General features: G+C 38.7%; 1 protein-coding gene across 1 annotated transcript in view; it reads right to left on the reverse strand.

The window, feature by feature from the left end:
* Window positions 1–862: 862 nt before the first annotated feature.
* The window catches only part of CDIN1 (CDAN1 interacting nuclease 1), a 334,141-nt gene continuing 313,629 nt past the window's right edge, over window positions 863–21,374 (reverse strand). The window contains exon 11 of the mRNA XM_007940473.2: window positions 863–992. Coding sequence (XP_007938664.1) covers window positions 863–992 — 130 coding nt within the window. The remainder of the gene's footprint in view (window positions 993–21,374) is intronic.

Consider the following 21,374-nt stretch of genomic DNA (forward strand, 5'->3'; position numbering starts at 1 on the left):
TGCTTTTAAAAAATTTTACTCAGAAAAATACTGGCTAACACATACTGACAACTAGCCACATTTAAAAAATAAACTTGTCAATGCTGGCACCAGGCTTCACTAGTCTTTGCCTTAGCCCCCAATCCAAAGAAGCAGTGTAGCTCCCAGGCATGCTGTAGCTGATGGTCTTAAATTTGATAAACGTCAAATGTTTGGAGCATCATAAAAAGAAGAAATTCTCATAAAAAATATTCTTGCAGCTTGGCTTCATGCCATAGAAACCAGAAAAACATAAAGAGTGGGCAAAATGAGCACTCAGCTCACGCTACCATCTAGGTCTACTGAAGCCCTTCAGGTGAGAGTGAAAATTTAGTTTCAGACTTCAATTTTTCTAGGTTTGTGCTAGATTCTTCCATTAGACTGTAATGCAACACTGGGTATTTGGGAGTCTGGAGAGAAAGGGGGAGGGAGAGATAATGAATGGAGTCTTAGAAAAAAAATAAGAGGGTGATTCGGTAACTGGGAGGAGAATTGAAAAATCACACCTTTCAGTCTCCACATTTTTTCTTTTGTTCAGTATACAAGGAGAAACCATCCGGAAGGAAGAAAGATTATGACTATCTATAAACTAACTGTTTGACAGAGACAGAAATGCTGATAATGAGTGGGTTGTGTCTGTAGTTCTTGGCTGGTCACATCAGCAAGGGATGAAGGAAGACAGAAACTCCTGATATGTTTGTCTAACGAGGTAGTGGTGTGACCACGGGCAGCAAGAGTTCAGCTGAAGTTCAGGGCAGATGTTGCCAGGAGTTTATACTGCAGGAAAGTAAAATTTCTTCTGGATTCACCTTTCCTCCCAACTTCTCTTCCAGGATCTTCAAGGTCAAGCTATGCTATGGCATAAGGTGACAATGTCTGTGGGGAAACAGGCTTTCAGCAGGATGCCCCTCTCTCGGTTACAGTCCAGCTCCTGGATAAATCCATACCAATAGATGACTAAACCAGGCCCAAATCTGCAAAACACAAGAAAATAACATTCACACATGTATAATACAGCTCCAGAAAAAAGTCATTTTTGAGGCATTCATAAGTATTCTTCCACATAATTAAACATCTGCATTGCAAAAAGTTTTTGTTTTAGTTGCTATAATTACAACTGACAGTAGCTGAACTTATACCAAAAAATTGATTTAATACAAACATTAACACCTTAAGGAGTCCTGGTGGCACAATGATTCAAACCTACCAATTGCTCCACAGGAGAAAGATGTGACAATCTGCTTTCATAGGGATTACATCCTTGGGAACCCTATGGGGAAATTCTACTTTGTCCATTAGTATCATTATGAGTTGGATTCAACTTGATAGCTGTGGGTGTGTTTTTTATTAATACCTTGGATGGATTTGTGATCTTTTTTTTCCAAGGAAGTTACAGTATTTCAGAGATATGAACTATCCTAATTTCCTTTCAATGATTTGTTATGAGCTTAGACTAATGTGATTACTTAGTTGATGAAGGAAAAAAACACCCAAAGTAGATACAGTGATGAACTTAAGATAACCTAAGCTGGGAAGCACTAGATTTGGGAATTTATGTCCTAATATTAAAAACAAAGCAAAACCAGTTGTCACTGAGTCAACTACCACTCATGGCAATCCCCATTATGTCAAGAGCCGATCTGGGCTCCATAGGGATATCAGTGGCTGATTTCTTGTAAGGAGACTGCCAGGCCTTCCTTCTGAGGAACCTCTGGATGGAGCTGAACTTCCAACCTTACGATCAGCAGTCAAGCGTGTTAGCTGTGTATACCTCCCAGAGACTCCTAACATTTAGTGGTACTGTCCTAACAAATAAACTTGCCTATGTGCAACTTGGGAGCTCCGGTGGCATAGTGCCTAAGGCATTTGACTGCTAACCAGAAGGCTGGCAGTTCAAACTCACCAGTCACTCCTCAGAAGGAAGAGTGGGCAATCTACTTCTGTAGAGATACTATCTTGGAAACCCAAGGAGGGGTCTCTATGAGTTGAATCTACTTGATGGCAGTGAGTTCAGTTTTTAGTTTTTATTTTCAATGTAGGGAAAAAAGAAAAAGAAGGTTTGAAAAATATATTTTTTTTTTTTTAAAATGCAATACTTTTAGGTCATCTTCTGGTTTTAATATTCAACTTATGCACCAATAGAGCCAGAAGTCACTCCTGTCATCCCTTCTTTCCAGTCCTTAAAAAACATTCCATGTGACTCATGGGGATCCCTTAAAGAGACCTTCTCCCCAACCTTCACCCTCTGCCTCACCACCTCTCATTAGTCCGAGCTCATAACACATCACTGAAATGTAATTAGGATAGTTCATATATCTGAGAGGACACAGCATGAAATTTGGTTGTAGGTTCTTATCATGAAAATGAGGAATAATGGCATATAGACTTCTGACAAAGTATAGACAGATGCAGGCTTAAAACCTCAACATTCTAAATTGTGCCTCTGAATAACCTCTGATTTTGTTAGCAGTGAGCAATCCCCACTAAGCAGGCTCAGGAAGTGGCCCTATAGATTCCTTCAACCATCAGGAAGTTGAGACCTTTAGGCTGGGTTCATAAAGATGTAATCACTATCAATCACTGTGCACAGAGAGATGTTTTGCACATCAGTTTCACGTTTTTCCCACTGAGAGCACTTAATTAAAGGGCAGCACTACTTTTGGTGTAGTGTTGCAGGAATTTTACAGTGAAATAATAAATTATGAATGTTGGGTTAGTAAAAGGATGTCTAAAAACAGAACTGCTTTCTGTATTCGAACATTATAGCAAGCTGAACCATGCCAGGCCAAAAAGCTTTTTCCTTCTATGATTTATTATATGCTGTGGTGTACTTGCCAAAACTAACAATACAGGATGGGCTGCAAGATACTGGATGCACAGGAACAAGTTCAATTGGATGTCATCTAATGGTTTATTTGGGGAGTCAATCTCCAGCTGTATTCAAGATGAATTGAGACTTCTGGAGTCCCCTCCATGGAGTGACAGAACCATGAAAACTATCAACTGAACTTGTCGGATGCACAGCGGGTGGGTGTAAGAAGAAGTCCTGTAGCACCAGGCCCTGTGAGAGTTACCTGGATTCGGGACTGGTTGCAGATGCTTTCTCCTTCAGCATCTCCCACTGAGGTTAGAATTAGGCTACATGTGGTAAGGGGTGTGTGGCCATCAGTGTTCTGTGCACACAGGGAGAAACTCAAACCTGGAAAAGAACTTATTTCCCTTTAACCCAGGGTTTTTAATAACTTTTAATCACAAACAATTGTCTGCAACTGGAACATATGATTGCTATTTGGTACCTTTACAGGCAGTCCCTGGGTTACTAACAAGATCAGTTCCTAAGTTCATCTTTAAGTGGATTTGTAGGTAAGTTGGAACAGGTGCATGCAGATCTTATTTAGCCTTATCTTAGTGCAAGAAAAGGCTCAAAACATTTTCAGCGATTTAAAAGCTGCATGTGCGCAAGTGAAGGTGGTTGCAATGAAGAATTTGTTGTGACTAGGGTTTGGTTTCAATCATTTCAAAGTGAGGGGAAATTTACATAAGGTTAAAGTGCAAGTACAAGTTGTCTGTTGGATGTTCGTAACCTGGGGACTTACAAAGATCTCTGTGATTAGTATTCAATCATCTCAGATTTGTCAAAATAAGCTGGCAAGAGCAGGAAGACACGTAAATCTGTGGACCATGTCGGAGAAGCCTCAAACCTTCCCATCGGTGAAGCATCTCTGAGTCATAGCCTTGACAGACCTAACATTAAGCTCTACACATTCCTCCATTTTATTATGCAGCTATTCTGGAGACCATGATGTTCTTTAGAAAGGCACTAATATTTTTACAAAGAGAGGGAAAAAAAGTGATCTAACCAGTCACTGAGAAGAACAAAAGGATATATGGGGATCATAAACAACAAGCCCAGTATTTTAAAGATTTAATAAAACAAAAACACATATCACCAGCACTCAGAGAGCAAGAGCGGCCTGCACTTTCCCTGAACAGCTAAATCATAAGCCACAGAACACGAAGCATGACAGCTCTTTACGAAAATGGCATTTTCTAGGCAGAAAAGCCAGGCTGGGGAACATCTCGATGCTCAGGAAAATGGACTTGTTTCACTTGTGAGGCAATAGATGAAATCTGCAACCCAGAAAGGTTTTGCAAGATTGTGAATGTGAACATTTCATGTAATGGTTCATGGACCAGGACCCCCTGAAGGTACTAATACAGATCTATGAATTATTTTTAGTAGTGACTCATAATAAGGCTCTACCATCTATCTAAGTCTTTATCTTAGCTTTTTGATGGAATTATATTAGGTGCATAACACTAGCTCTCTTGTGTAGCTAAAAAGCTGATGGGCAATATGTGCTTCATTAATTAAAAATGAGGAAATACAACTTCCCCATATAAATGGAGACTGGAAGAAAGAGGCTTGCAAAGTATGAGGTCTTTGTGGGACAAAAATAATAGGGAATTTTGAAGGCCAAACACTTGGAAATTTAATGACAGAGCAAGATTTGGTCCTTTTCCTGACACCGGTATGCCAAGATTTCTCCAACAGCTCAGGACCCAGAGATTATCAGATGCTGCCAAGATAACCTTTCAGCAACATATCTGTCTTTGAAGAAGCTGACCACATTAAGCTACTTCATATAATCAATTTCTTGATTATCTGAAATAATAGAAGGGACCATTTTGATTGATAATTTGAAAAAAACAAGCAATACAATGGTAGCAATTCCTTCTGAAAGGTGTAAAACAGAGAAAACAGGACCCTAGCAAATTTTTATGTAGGTCAAGTACATGCTTATGGGTTGAGCAATTTCACCTTTTTGATGCCTAGTCCCATTTATTGTGGCACCACTGGACAAGAATGAGATCACTGGGAAGGCAAATATAACCTTTGTGACCAATAAAAATCAAAGAGAATCTGTTAACAGTGTTTAAAAGAAAACAGAATCCCTGGCTCTGAGGGAATGTGTAAAGCAAAGGGGTTGGTCTGCTACCAGAATTGCAGGCCCCCTAACTGGCCCAGGGATACTGAGTAATGGGATATATACAGGTATCTGAATGGATTCTGCAAACACATTTCAAGATTTACCATAATGTCAAGATTACTACACCAGTGCCAAGTAATAAGATCAAATGGATTTTAAAGACTCCTGTGGAGCAGACACTGGAATGTGAATGAGTTTTGAACACATAATTTTTCTTGCAAAGAAAATACCACCAAATTAGGGAAAACAAACAAATACCTCTTGAAATAAAGGGAGTTGAAAGTCAAGAACCATGGCAGACCTTGAGGATATGAATGACAAAGTTTCTCATAAATAATGACAGCTTTATTAATGTGTTCACAATGTGTTCTCTGGTTTCCTTCCATTTTAGGGTATTCAGAGAAATTAAAAGTGAGGCTGTGGAACTAAAGCTGATGACCTTTTGTGGTTTTTGGGAATAGTGTGTCCCAGGAATTACCCCTCTATTCTACCACTTGTTTTTAGCACTGTTTGGCTATTGAGAGCAAAGACCATGTTTATTTATATTCATATCCTCATGCCTAGCACAGTGCCTGGCACATGACAGGTACTCTCCAGGACAAGATGGAGAACACAGGGTTAGTAATTATAGGATCATACAGCTTTGTTATTGGTTAATGAATCAGTGCCAGTCTAGAGCTAGGTGTGCTGACAGGACTTGACCATTACCACGGCTTTCCATTTTTATTAGTGACTTGAATGAGTACATTAATGACATACTTGTAGGGTATAGAAACAGTAATAATAGTCACAATAATGTTTACTAACATGAAGCACTTTCTATATGCCAAACACTGTTCTGGCCACTTACAGTAACCCACTTAATTTTCATGCCAATTCTACAAGGTAGGTACAATCCGGTCCCCATTTTACAAATGAAGAAACTAAGGCATAGAAACATTAAGTAGCTTGCCTAAGGTCTTAGAGCTAAAAAGTGGAAGAACCAATTTTGGAGTCCAGGCAATATAGCTGGAGAGTCCATGGTTTTACTCACTATGACATAGTCATCAGTCAACTAAACAGTGACATTATAACCAGAAAAAGAGAGAGGAGACACTCTTTGCCCTGGCTAGACCATCCTATAGTGTTTCAGAGGGTGCTGGTGTCCCCCTCTATTTAAGGGGAATATCTCCAATCTGGAACTAATCCAGAGAAGAACACTTGGGTGTGTGAGGAACTGTCAGAATAACAGAGTAGGTCTGACCTAGAAATAAGCAGTTACATTGGTTACATGCTTACCATGTTCTCCTTCTTAGAGTGTTCTTGGGGAAGAGGGATTCAATTCAGGCCATAGCTGTTGAGTGCAGAGGAAGGGATATGTTGGAAAGTTACCAGCAGATATTGATTTGATGTGAATACAATTTTTTAAATTTTTTCTACAATTGAAGTTTTTGAAGAAGAAAATGGAGGGAGTGCCTTGAAAAATAGACATCTCTATGACTGGATCCTTTACATGAAGGCTGGGCTTTATTCCACTTTTTTTTTTTTTTTTTAAAGTGAACATATAAGAGTGGGATGTTTTCCTATAAAATCCTGCACTTTTGCCTTCTCTAGAAAAAGTAGTTGCTTTTGTAACAGTCAGCAGAAGCTGAGTAACAGCCACTCCTTTTAGATAGGATATACATTCTCAGGTTTGCCATAGTTCCCACCACTCTCTGTTACTCTCTGAGGTGAAAGCTCAGTGTCAAGTTCCATTTATTACCATGCCTGCACTGCAGATTTTCTTACTGTAGATGCCTATTTTTGCATACTTACACCTCTATCAAATATGAGGAAGCAAAGATAACCTGAGGGTTTCATGCTTCAAGAAAGAAATGGAAGAGGACACATTTCTTTTCTTACCACTGCCTAATTCACTTATTTGTGTTGCCCCCGTAAACATTTGAGTTTTTAACCCTTGCCCTGAGATCTAACTCAGAAGTTCCCAGTGTTGGGTCAGAAACCCTTGAGTTGTTGTGATGTCACTACAAGAGATGTTTATATACACCAAGCACTGTCCTCAGACAGAAAAAAAAAAAATGTTATCTATTTTAAAAATGGGGAACTCTGGTAGCATAGTGGCTAAGTCACTTGCCTGCTAACCAGACGGCTGGCGGTTCAAACCCACCAGCCACTCCTCGGAAGGAAGGTTGGGCAATCCTACTTCCGTAGTGATACTGCCTCGGAAACCCAAGGAGGGGTCGCTATGAGTCGGGGCCGACTCGACGGCACATAACAACAACAACAACATTTTAAAAATGTTGATAATTTGAATGGGATCCACAGTGACTTTCAGTCATTGCATATTTTCTAAGTAAATGGAATCTAAAAGCAAAGCTGTTATCACATAGGGGGCTTCGTAAAATTTTTGTTTGCTTTCAAGAGCTTATGATTTGAAAAGATTGGGGACAACTGTACTAACTAGTTCCATCTCTTCCCATAGGTGGATGATTTAGAACCAGATGAACAGACTTCAAGGCAATGGTAACATTAAGACATATTTATAAATGTGTGCAAATGTGTAGCAAATATGTCAATAAACTGCCCCTGAACATAGGGTTCCCCTTCTCAGTAAAAAAAAAAAAAAAAAAAATGATCTATAAGAAAAACCAAATAGCTACTGTATCAAGCTCTCTCAAGAACTCACTCTACAGAAAGCAGTCTTAGCACTGTGATCTATAGGAGGAGAAGTACAGAAGAGAATTACATTCAGGCTAAATTGTGCAACATAGCAATGAAAGAAGTCTGTAGCAATGGTGGCCATGGAGTCTTTCTGAGTTGCAACTAAGAATTGCAGACAGATATTGTGGGAGGTGGACTTCTACAGCCCAATGACCCCTGCATCTTGGTATTCACACCTTGTGTAATCTTTTACTCTTCAATATGGACTGGACCTAATCATTTGCTTCTAGTAAATATAATATAGCAAAAGTGATAGGACATTATTTCTGTGATTAGCTTACAAAAGGCCACAACTTCTACCTTGATTTCAGACTCTCTCTATTGGCTTCTCTGCTTGTGCACTTTGATGAAGGAAACTGCCAGTTGGCACAGACCCATGTGGCAAGGAAATGGGGGTCGCCTCTGGCTAACAGCCAGCAAGGAAATGCAGCCCTCAGTGCAATAATGCATGAGGAACTGAATCCTGCCAACAACCCCTGAATAAGCTTAGAAGTAGATCCTTCCTCAGTTGAGCCTTCACATAAGACTGCAGACTCTGAACTAATACTGTGAATGCAGCCTGTGAGAGACTGTCAAGGAGAGGACCCAGCTAAGCTGTGTCCAGATTCTCGACCCACAGAAACTGTCAGATCATAATGTATGCTATTTGAAGTCACTTCATTTTGGAATATGTTATATAGCAATAGATAACTAACACAGGCACTACAGATTCGAGTTTAAGTATAAATCAAACACTACTCTTTACAAATGCAGTGTGAAGAGGCTTGTTGGGTACAGATTGGCTATTTCAGTTCAGATTGCACCCAGAATTTATACCAGCTTATCAATAAGTAGCAACTCCTCAGCAAAGCAAATCTCAGTCAAGCAGATTTGTTCTTTTATACTAACAGAGCCACTTTACTCCTACCTTAAGACTATACATCAGTACTCCTCCCAGATTCATACAGATCACTTGGGTTACCGAAAGAGGTATTGAAATCATCTATAAAATGAAGAATTCTGCATGGTCTTTCCAGTTGTGTGGTTTTTGTGTTACGTTTGGTTATCAAGTCTTTGAAGTTACACATTTGAAGGGGGTAGAGACAAGGTAGGAGCCTGGTTGGAACCAGTAATGGAACACATTACTGGACAAGGTGAGTGACTGCTGACAACCAAGGAAGAGACATCTAGAAACACTCAGATAGTGTTTGGGCCAAGCGATTCTGTCAATCTCAACAGGGTCTAAGGACAGCCCAGGAAAAATAGATGCTAGTAACATTTGTCAACAAGAACATTTTAACAATGCTTCTTCAGCAAGTAAATTCTTTGTTTTTAAGAGTCATCTGGCATTCCTCAGGTAGTCTCTGAGGACTCCAGGTTACCAAGATATGACTGAAAATGGTGGAAGGTATAAATCTACCTCTCAAACTAAGGTTTTCTATAGCCCTCTGAGAAAATCTTAGGTACAGATAGAAAATTTGGGTCCTGAAATACAAAATTAAGGAAAGACTTGCTTACTCTCCTAACTATAAAACAAAATACTCCCTCCTTTGTTGCAATGCCTCTATATTATCCTACGATGCAGAAAATATTTGGATGGTATTTTTAGTTATGGAGAGAGGAGAAGATTGTTAAGAAAACCAAACCAAACCAAACCCAGTGCCATTGAGTCGATACTGATTGAAAGCAATCTTATAGGTCAGAGTAGAACTGCCCCATACGGTTACCAAGGCAGTAAATCTTCACGGAAGCATCTGCCTCATCTTTCTTCCACAGAGCAGTCAGTGCTTTAAAACTGCTGACATTTTGGTTAGCAGCTGAATGCCTTAACCACTGTGTCACCAGAGCTCCATTTCTAGTCATGGAGAGAGGAAAAGACTATTAACTTTCTATTATACTCTTCCTTGAGGCATTTCCTCCAGAAAGTGCTGAAATAAAAGGTAGATACAGGAATTTAGATCTCTCTAATCACACTGTTATATATCCTTTTGCTAAATTAGTTTCAATAACCAAATTTCATGGATGATCTTCTGAAGTCATTTTACTAGGTTTCCACAAATTTCAGAAGCTCTTGACCAGTTACTAGTCAACAAAGATGATGTCCAGACACATAAGATAATATGATTACAATCATCATCAACAAAGATGTAACTTTTCCTGAATACTTATTATGTGAGAAGCAGTTTCAAATATCTTTACATGTATGTGCAATTTGATACAATCATCCTATGAAGGGGCCACTATAATTATTTCCATTTTACAGATGAAGAAATTGAAGCCCAGAAGTTCTTATGGTTTGAAAGTGGCAGGACCAGCCTCTGAACCCAAGAAGTCTGGCTCTAGGTTTGCGCTTTCAACCTCTGGTGGCATAGTGCCTAAGGTATCTGACTGCTAACCAGAAGGTTGGTCGTTCAAACCCAGCAGTCACTCCTCAGAAGGAAGGCTGGGCAATTTACTTCCATAGAGACATTGCCTGGGAAACCCAAGGAGAGGTCACTATGAATTGGAACTGACTCAATGGCAGTGAGTTTGGTTTGGTATTATACCTTACACAGGAACTTACAAGAGCCATCCAACTCTGCAAAAATATTTACAACACCCAGAAAGATAGAAGAGCAGAGTCTTAGCAGCAAGGCGGCTAATCAAAGGCCCACTATATGAGTTTGGGATCCACCTGTCTACCTAAAATAATTCTTCTAACTATGTAGTCAGTATTCTCACACTCAAAAGTTTATCTAGCTACTACTCCCTTCATTTAAATGTCATTCACATTCAGAAAGCATAAGGAAAAGCAACCTATAATTCAGCAAAAGAAATTAAAATGATTAAATTTGAGGAAGCATTTTTAAAGCGCTTGGCAATCAGGTGGAAGTGAGCTGAATTACAAGATCACTACATAAAGTTCAGAAAAGAGAAATGTTTCATGCTGTGAAGGGATTCAGAAGTTATGAGGCAGAATCTGAACATCAGGAAGGAGAAGTAGATCCAGAACACTGCCACAGTCTGTTCATATCAATGGAGGCAAACAGCTGGAATAGGTTATGAGGAAAACTGATGGAACCAACAGATCCAACTAAGCATATGAGATTTGTTTGCCCAGGAAAAATGGCTTGGGTTTGCTAAGCAGGGTTGATACAGTGAATCCCAAAGCCCCATTTTTGCTCTTAAAATCTCTACTATAGAGAGATATGTTTGTGGTATTCTTTGGCTTATTTATGTTTACAACTCTGAAAAAAAAAATCACATTTTTTTTTTTAAAGTATAGGTTTCCATCTCTTCAGTAATATAATATGAAGCTAAAGTGTGGTGGGATTCACATGTTGCTGTTGCTAGGTGCCATTGAGTTGCCTCCGACTCACAGGAACTCTATATACAACAGAACAAAACACTGCTTGGTCATGCACCGTCCTCAGCATCATTGCTGTACCTGAGCCCATCTTGCAGCCACTGTGTCAATCCATCTCAGTGAGAGCCTTCCCCTTTTTTTTGCTGATCCTCCACTTTACCAAGCATGACATCCTTCTCCAGGAAATGGTCCTTTCTGACAACATGAACAAAGTAGGTGAAACAAAGTCTGGCCATTCTTGCTTCCAAGGAGCATTCTGGCTGCACTTCTTCCAGGACAGATTTGTTAGTTTTTTTGGCAGTCCATGGTACTTTCAGTGTTCTTCACTATAAATCAAAAGTAACTCTTCTTTGGTATTCCTTATTCTTTGTCCAGCTTTCGCCTGCATATGTTGTTGTTGTTTTGTGCTGTTGAGTCAGACCTGACTCATAGCGACCCCTCCTTGGGTTTCCGAGGTGGTATTGCTACAGAAGTAGATTGCCCAACCTTCCTCCCAAGGAGTGGCTGGTGAGGCGATTGAAAAATACCATGGCTTGGGTTAGGCGCACCTTAGTCTTCAAAGAGACATCTTTGCTCTTCAGCACTTGAAAGAGGTCTTTTGCCGCAGATTTGCCCAGTGTAATATGTCGTCTGATTTCTTGACTGCTGCTTCCATGGGTGTTGATTGTGGATCCAAATAATATTAAATCTTTGACAACTTTAATCTTTCCTCCATTTACCGTGATGCAGCTTATTGTGCAATTATGAGGATTTTTGTTTTCTCTATATTGAGGTGTAATACACACTGAAGACTGTAGTCTTTATGCTTCATCAGTAACCTTCAAGTCATCTTCATTTTCAGCAAGCAAGGTTGTGTCATCTGCATACCACAGACTGTTAAGGACTCTTCCTCCAACCCTGATGCCTTGCTTTTCTTCATACACTTCATTTTCTCAGATTATTTGCCCAGCATACAGATTGAATAAGTATGGTGAAAGGATACAACCCTGATGCATACCTTTCCTGATTTTAAATCGTGCAATATCCACTTGTTCTGTTTGAATGACAGCCTCTGGGATTATGTACAGGTTTCTCATGATCACAATTAAGTGTTCTGGAGTCCCCATTCTTCTCAATGTTATCTATAATTGGTTACAATCCACACAATTGAATGCTTTTGCATAGTCAATAAAACACAAGTAAACATCTTTCTGGTATTCTTTCAGCCAACATGCATCTGACATGAGCAATGGTTTCCCTCATTCCATGTGCTCTTCTGAATCCAGCTTGCATTCATACACTAATACAGAATTTGTTTTGCTTCATAGGATAAAGGAAACTCATGAAATAGGTCTAACACTTCTCTTCCCAATGAACTGAGTTACAATGATTATAGAAAAAGGAATATTATCAATGCATTAGGGTCCTCAAATATAAATCTGTATCAAATCAATAAAAAAAATTTGATGGATGACAAGTAAACTTTGAAATAATTTCAATCAAGGTTCTTGTTCATGAATGTCTTCATGACAATAAAATAAAAACAAAAACAAAAACAAAAAAAAACCCTAGTTGTGTTGGTTTAAATCCATTCCAAATCCTAATCTTTTATTTCAATTCATACCAAACCAAAAACCCAAATCCATTTCCATCTAATCGATTCTGATCAATAGTGACCCTAACGGACAAAGTAGAACTGGGTTTCCAAGGCTATAACCTTTATAGGGGCAGATGGTCCCATCTTTCTCCCACAGAGCAGCTAGTGAACCAGCCAACGTTTCAGTTAGCAGCTGTGCACTTAACCGCTGCACCACCACGAATCCTTTTTCAATTAATAGGCAAATAGAAGACTCCTCTAAAGGAGAGAGAGCAGAGAATTGTGTGTGTATACATACATAATACAGTTTTTACATTTTGGGTTGCTGTGTGGGGTCTGTGCTATCTTTTGAGGATGTGTGCACACATGTGGCTGTTGGAAGTTGATTGTTTTGCCATCAAAAGGGCTTGCATGTGGTTTATATGAAGAATGAATTTTCAAACACACAGTTCAGGACAGAGAAGAAATATAAAACATCTTGTACTTATTTTAAAATAAACTTTTACACTGTTTATTTAGTTTTAATCTGTGTGTTGTAGATTGGTTATGCACTTGTTAATCACTGTTGTATGTATCTCTAGACAGTTGTAAATAACTTTTCAGTCCAAGTGAAATATGCTTGCACATGTTTATATGCAAAGTATGTATGTATTTATGCCTGTGTGTAAATGTGTGTACAATAATAATAGATTAGTGATCATGTAATGTAGCATCGTAATGTTCTGGCACTATGGTCAATTTAATATACAATGCAAATATACTTTCTCTCGTAGTATCTAAAAATGAAATAAATATGATTATTTGGTTGTTTTATTTATTCTTTTGCTTGACATGTCTGTGTTTGCAATTGAAATGACAAGAAAGAGAACCCTCATTACAAAATACACAGTCAATTCAAAGATCTTGGTTATTAAAAATGCAACTTTATCTCTTTGTAACATCAACTCACTTTCCATAATTCTGAGAACTAAAAAGGTAAAATATATTATAAATACTGATTCACTTTAGGCTTTTATGCCATGTGAAAAATAAACAGAAAACACATTATTTTCAACAAAGTCTAAATGCATATAAATACACAACTGCAACCACTTGAAATTCTCCTTGGTGTTTATATAACTAGGCATTTTTATGTCCACATTAAATTACCTGGAAAAGTGCTTAATTTCAACTTCACTTTGTCCTATGTTGACTAAGATGTCATACTTAGTCTTTTTAGCCTATCATAAATCTCCTCAGAAAAGAAAAACTGAGATGGGTAAAATAGGAAACAAAGGAAAATAATATTTTGTCTTTAAGCTGTGATCTTTAATTTACTTTCATGGAGAAATGATTGCTCTTGGCAAATTGGTCAGTCCCTCAGTATCTACCTGTTAAGAATCTACACACAGGCCCATGCATCAATCCTGCATGGCACACGAGTCATGAAAGAAAGGGTCTTCTCCTTAAGTGGCTTACAACTTAAATTTTACTAACATATGAACAAGTTTATTCATATTAAGTGTAAAATAAAAGTGTCCAGTAGGATCACCAAGTGTCAAAAGTTCACAGTACAAGAACAACTAAAGCAATGACATGCTACTCTTCTAGAAGTCTTCCTAGGAAGGTGAGTTTTCAGCTATGTTATATTCATGACTTCTAATTTTTTCCATGCCACTTTCATTTTTTTCAGGGGGTGGTTTCAATGGTGTGATTAAGGATACAGAGAGACGTAGAGGAGTGGTCAGGTCAGAAGCATCTTTATATTTAGATGATTTAGCTGTGAAACTGGAGAATAAGTTTAAATACCATAGTTCTGGTTTTGTTTCTAATGAGGATGCACGGGGTGGGCATTACTCCTTATCAAAATGGGAAGAAGTGAGAAACACCCAATGCAGTGAAAGAAATACAAAACCTAAAACAACGTACCCAAGGCCATGTTTGCTTTCAAAACATGTAAGTACTAAGAGTGAGAGAACACTTCTGACCGACCTTGGGTACAAATCATATCCTATCTACTTAGGATTTATACCCCAGCCTTTTTCCAAAAGTTAGAGTAGTTTATGAAATTGGTTGTGTGAATTACTACATGTTTCTCAGTTATTTCCCCAGGGAAACATGCCAAAGGCAAACCCATCATCTCAGCAGATTTAGTGTTTGATGACATAGAATTTATAATTGATATGACAACCATAATGGATAGTGATCATTGAGTTGGCAAAGCCGGGGCTGACAGTGTTGTAGTCCGTTCTGGTGTTGGCCAGTTAGTCTAACACAGACACACTCTGATAAATTTTGAGGTTATTTCTGAACTTTTCACTTCAACTTTATGAATGTTAGAAATGTATCATAGAATTTAATAAACCTTTCCATTATATAAATATCATTTACCCCAAATACGTATTTGTAACAGTTGTTGTTAGGTGCTGTTGAATTGGTTCTGACTTGCAGTGACCCTAAGTACAACAGAACAAAATACTGCTTGCTCCTGCTGCATCCTCACAATCGTGCTGTGTTTGAGCCCACCATTGCAACCACTGTGTCAGTTCATCTCAGGGAGATCTCCTTGACCCTCTACCAAGAATGATGTCATTCTCCCGGGACTGGTCAAAAGTACACGAGACAAAGTCTCGCTATCCTTGCTTCGAAGGAGCATTCTGGAGGTACTTCTTCCAAAACAGGTTTGTTCATTATTCTGGCAGTCCATGGTATAGTCAATATTCTTTGCCAATCCCATACCTCATAGGCTTTTATTATTAGGTATAGGGGAAGAGGGTCTTTCTCCTTTTTCCTTGGCTCAGTTCTTAAAATATCACAGGGTAATTCAGAGTTCAGACAGACGTTTATCTCAAGGCTCAAAGAGATTTAAGAGTTTTGGATATATAAAAGTCTGCTTAAAATAAAAAATCATTGGAATTTTTATCCTTGGCAAAGTCATATAACTAAAGGATTAAGCCTGATAAACATTTGTCCTATAAATCTATCATTAACCAAATGTGACACAATGCTTCAGGTATGTCAGATCCCAACTTGCTCTAAATGACTAGTTAAAAATTTTGTTTTATTCACAATAAATATTTCATGATAAAGGATATTTCTTTGGCGAGTCAACACAGTCCTCAAAAGCAAGCCTCCTTTTACAGATCTATGGAGGCAAATGTTGGAAAGAATAAAAACTAAATAGAAGTGGGAACTGTCTAGGTCATCAGGAAAAATGGTTAGTTAAAGGGAAAAGAATCAATGAACACGATTACTTGAAAAAAAGAAAATATGGCTAATTTGACCTTATGCTTAACCAAACACTTCTAAAATGAAGCTCCATGAGAGCAGTTTTTATTCCAGTGGGGCACAGAAGTCAGTTAATAAATATTTGATGAGTGAATGCATGCATGCATAAATGAATTGAGTCCTTCCTCTCTCACCCCCCACTCTGAGAAACTGGCTATCAAAGAAAGGCAATCATGCCTTTGAAAATAACAAAAATTCTTCATACCTCTTTACCGTGATGTTGTTAGTAGCTGTGGAGTATGACTCATGACAACCCTATGTGTACAGAATAGAACTACTCCCGACGGTCTCCAAATCTGTGCCTTTTTGGAAGCAGATTGCCAGGTCTGTCTTCTGAGGCACCTTTGGGTGGGTTCACGCCACAAATCTTTTGGCTAATAGTAGAGTGCTTAACTACTTGCAGCACCTAGGAGCTCTGGTAGTGTAGTGCCTAAGGCACTTGACTGCTAACCAGAAGCCTGGCGGTTCAAACCTACCAGCCACTCCTTGGAAGGAAGGGTGGGCAATCTACTTCCTAGTGATATTACCTCGGAAACCCAAGGAGGGGTTGCTATGAGTCAGGGTTGACTCAATGGCAAAATAACAACAAAACAAATAACAGAAACACCTCTTTCCAACATATGCTCCTGATGACATAAATCCCAGAGGTTTTGCTGTTAGGAATGAATGTTACAGGGAGAGGTTGAAATACTTTAAAGCTAAGTAGGAACCAAGAGTCCTATTTCTATTGGTGGATAAGGTAGTGGCTGCGGGGGTGGGTAGGCATCGGCTCTTAAGTAGAAGCAGTAAGTACATGGGAGCCATAGTTGCACACAGGTGGCTCTTGCTTCTTTTAAATACAATCAATTTAGCTAGGCTTTTGTTTACAGTAGCTTTTATCTAGAAGATAAGGTTGTAAAAGCATCAATCAAAATGAAGTACTACTGTTCCTGCCCATATCTCAGCAGGTTCATCTGTTTTATTTCTTCCTCCCTTTCCAAATACCTCAAGGTGTTTAAGATGAGTAAAGAGATATCCAACTATTAAAGTAAACTGTATTTGTGTATGACACATGGATTTGCACTTGGTGAACCACAAATACCATCCCTACAGTGCCTATTTCATTCTCAGGTTCAGCAGGAACCTCTGTTCCTTGTTGCTTTACTTTCCAATAACATATAAATGCTACAAAATGGTCTTTGCACCATTTTAAAAAGTACTCCTTTAAGATAATGAGAGGCTTATAGCTTCTATATTTTGGTGTGAGACTTTAAATTTATTTATGACCCGCCTTTTCCCCAAAGAGGCATGTATAATAAAATAGCAAAATAGAAATAGGAAATTGAGCTCAGGAAAAGGAGAATGCAAATATGTGAACTTCAAAGGTCAACTTCATAGATATAAAACTGTAAATTTAAGTCCATAAAGATCGTACTGATTATAGTTTTAAAGACATAACTTAAGTGACAAGGGCTCCGAAAATGAAGTTGTGAAGCAGGGAAGTTCCAAGTGAAGAGAGAAATTCTGCTGAGGGAGTGAAAATTCACACAGGCCTAGCCCTACAGGATGGTCACCAACAGGAAAGTGAGGTGGGAAGGAGAGGGGTGTGGGGGTTACAGTGGAGGTCACCTGAAGATCAATAATTATTGATGCCAGACAGGGCTGGTAGGTAATCCTGGGCTAGATGTGGGTTATGGGGAGGGTAGAAGGGGTGGCAAGTATCTTATCTGTCATCATTCAGGCTTTGTGAATAATTCTTCAGTTTGGGCTTTGTGAATAATTCTTCAATTTAACTCTCCCTTCTAAATACAACTAGAGTAAGGTATGCTATTATGATTGCAATTATAGTTACTATAATTATTATTATCAGTAGCATTTTTTACTAAAAAAACAGGGGGGGGGGCAAATTGTCTGTATCTTCCAACCATAAAGATTGGGGCTATGCCAGGAAAATAATTCTGGGTTAAAGTCAGTAAAGTATTCTTTACCCAACCTGGGCAATCTACTTCTGAGTGATAGCACCTCGGAAAACCAAGGAGGGGTTGCTATGAGGCAGATCCAACTCGAGAGCAGTGAGTTTGGTTTTTGATCCAGAAGATATTCTAGGAAACATAATGCAGTTATCGCATTTCAGACCCAAGTTACCTAGATTCAAAGAATACCTGACTGACTTTATTCCAGAACTATTTTCCTGGCATGTTGTTGTTGTTATATGCCGTTGAGTCAGCCCCGACTCATAGCGACCCCTCCTTGGGTTTCTGAGGCAGTATCACTATGGAAGTAGGATTGCCCAACCTTCCTTCCGAGAAGTGGCTGGTGGGTTTGAACTGCCAGCCTTCTGGTTAGCAGTCAAGTGCCTTAGGCACTATGCTACCAGAGCTCCTTTTCCTGGCATAGTCCCAATCTTTATGGTTGGAAGATACAGATAATTTCCCCTGCCTCTTTTTTTAGTAAAATAATGCTACTGATAATAATAATTATAATAACTGTAATCACAATCATAATGTTGTTGTTACTTGCCATGGTCAGCGCCGACTCATAGCCACCACTCCTTGGGTTTCCAAGGCGGTATCACTACGGAAGTAGATTGCCCAACCTTCCTTCCGAGGAGTGGCTGGTGGGTTTGAACCACCAGTCTTCTGATTAGCAGTCAAGTGTCAGGCACTACGCTACCAGAGAAACTTCACAATCAATAGCAGCTAGCATTTTTTTTTTTTTCCACTATGTGTCAACTACTCTTCTAAGATATTTATATGTATTACCTCATTTAAGAAAAAGCCCTATCCAGGTAATATGATTACTTATATTTTTGGGTTGCACAAACTGATAACAAGCTGTGCTAAAATGGTCATAATAGTGACGATGATGCTGACAATCAACACTTATTGATTGCTTACTATGTTCCTGGCACAGGGCTAAGCACTTCACATACATTATCTCATTTAATACACACAATGAACCAATGAGTGAGAAACTATTATTAGTCCAATTTCACAAATGAGGAAATAGAGCTATAGAGAGGTTAAGTAGTTTCCTGAAGCAAGGAGATAAATCTTTGAAGTGGCAATGTTCAGATGTCAATTTAGGTCTCATGGCAAGTTTCCTCTATTAGCAGCTACACCACTCTGCCTAAGTACTCAAATCCTTAAAACATCACTCCCCAAACTCTTCCCATGCCAACCTCATAGTAAAATTCTGGTGTGCCTAGTTTTAATATAACTATTTTATTAAAGGACTCTTCCACTCTGGTTAAGTCCTTTCTCTCCTATAAAATGCAGAGGGTGGAAGACATCTTTAACACACCTTCTATTTTGACCTCTAAGGATCCTAGTTTCTCCATCTATAAATCAAATATAATAGCATTTTGATTATGGAGTTCAAGGTGGATTGGGGAATAAATAAGCTTCAGCTTCAGAGCACTTTAATTTGTATATGTTCATTTTTGCCCCATTACAAAGATTCTGGTCAACAGAATTGACCAGAATCTAATAAAAACAGAATCTAATAAAAAAACCAAAAATCGTGATCAGTAAATTGCTAATTAAAGCATGACTGGGTAGTACTTATGGAGCTCTGGTGGTATAGTGGTTAAAGTATTTGGTTGCTAACCAAAAGGTTGGTGGTTCAAATCTACCAGACACTATGGAAGAAAGATAAGGCAGTCAGCTTCTGTAAAGAGTTAAAGCCTTGGGAACCCAATGGGGGTCACTATGAGCCAGAATTGACTCGATGGAAGTGAGTTTGGTTTTTGCTTTGGCTAGTACTTTACCCACACTTCCGCTGCATGAAACCATAAGATGAAGAACTGAGGGGTAGGAAGTATGAATAAGCAAGAATCAGAACCTTCCCCAAATTTATAACTAGACAGATGTTTCTTTGAGCCAGCAAGCAAGAAAGGTCATTTCACACACTCTTTCTGCCTTTACAAATAAAAGATGATCAGCTTCATGTGACCGGGAGAAACTCTTCAAATGGGACAGATAAAAAACCCCAGTGATGTCAAAGATTTAAATTTTTTAAATATAGGCTCCTGTTCTTAATGATACCACATCCCTGAGGCTGTTTTCACATTTGGGCCCCAGGTCATGCAACGAAGAAGTATGCTTTCAGGGCAATGAATTAGGGTTTCATTGAACCATCTTAAACACATTTCCTGTTAGACCAGAAGCATTTGGAAAAATCTTGCCAAGTTTAATAGCTCACCTTTGTAATAAATAGTTTTTAGCATTAACAAAAAACAACATTTTTCTGAAAAGGAACAACTCTGAGCATTTTAAACTAATATTTAAAGATTCTGGAAAGAAGATAAGGGAAACATCTGATTTAGGAAACAAATGCTGACCACTCTTTGAGATCACCCTGTCAAAGAGAATACAGAAAACTTTTGGGACTCTGAAGCTGGCCTTTAAGGCAGATGGGGACCACATAATGGGTCTTTAGAAAGCCCAGTGGGTAACACCAATTTCCAAAGGTGCCCAAATCTTTTGTTTTCTTGAAGTTAACCAAACTGTTTGATCAGACAATTGCAGGAAAGAAATATGAGGCTAAGGACAGAAATAAACCTCATTTCTCTCTTGCTTGCACTTTTTTTTTTTTTTTTTTTAAGAACAGCAGAAGGATCATGTGTAAATGGAGGAAACTGCAGGACTGGATTCAAGGACTAGGACAAGCTTTAATAAGAACACTGGCTTTCTTCTTGAGCCAATGATGGGAAGAACATTTCAGAGTTTTAAAAACTACCTTCACAAATTTTAAAGTAATATTATCTGATCTCAAAAAATCCCTTATTCTGACTTGACAACCAAGGAAATTGAGGCTCTTAGAAGTCAAATGACTTGTTTAAAATCTCATCTGATGACTGTGATCCTGACAGTGCCTGAACTTACATAGTTAGCACAGTGTTCTTGTCAGTATACTATGCCCTTTTTCCCCCTAACTGTAAAACCAGGATAGTAATACCTCATGCCTTCCTGGACAGAAAAAAAAAAAAAAAAAGAAGCCATTTTCTGGTGCAAAGATAACACAAAACAAAACAAAACAGTTTTTGTGTTTCAAGGGTTCTCAACTCTAAGGGAGACAAGCAGGTTAAAAGATTTAACTGTATCAAGAGGATAAACTTACAGGAGCCCTGGTGTACATGGTTAAGTGTTTGGTGTTTGGAAATGTTGGTGGTTGGGACCCACTCAACAGCTCCACTAGAGAAAGATCTAGTGATCTTGTTCTGTAAAGATTAGAGCCAAGAAAAGTCTACGGTACAGTTCCATTCTACTTCATCACATGAGCTTACTGTGAATCAGAATTGACTGTAAACCACCCAACCACAACTACAATGGGAAGATAAACTTATTGTTGTTGTTAGGTGTCACTGACTCATAGTGGCACATCAGAATGAAACACTGCCTGCGTCTGCACTATGCTCACAATTGTTGTAGCCACTGTATTAATCCATTTTGCTGAGGGTCTTCCTTGTTTTTGTTGACACTCTACTTTACCAAGTGTGGTGATTATGTTTGTGTGT

This window comes from Orycteropus afer, unplaced genomic scaffold (genome assembly GCF_000298275.1).
Source record: "Orycteropus afer afer isolate SDZICR_OR568_19922 unplaced genomic scaffold, OryAfe1.0 scaffold00068, whole genome shotgun sequence".
Taxonomy (NCBI): domain Eukaryota; kingdom Metazoa; phylum Chordata; class Mammalia; order Tubulidentata; family Orycteropodidae; genus Orycteropus; species Orycteropus afer.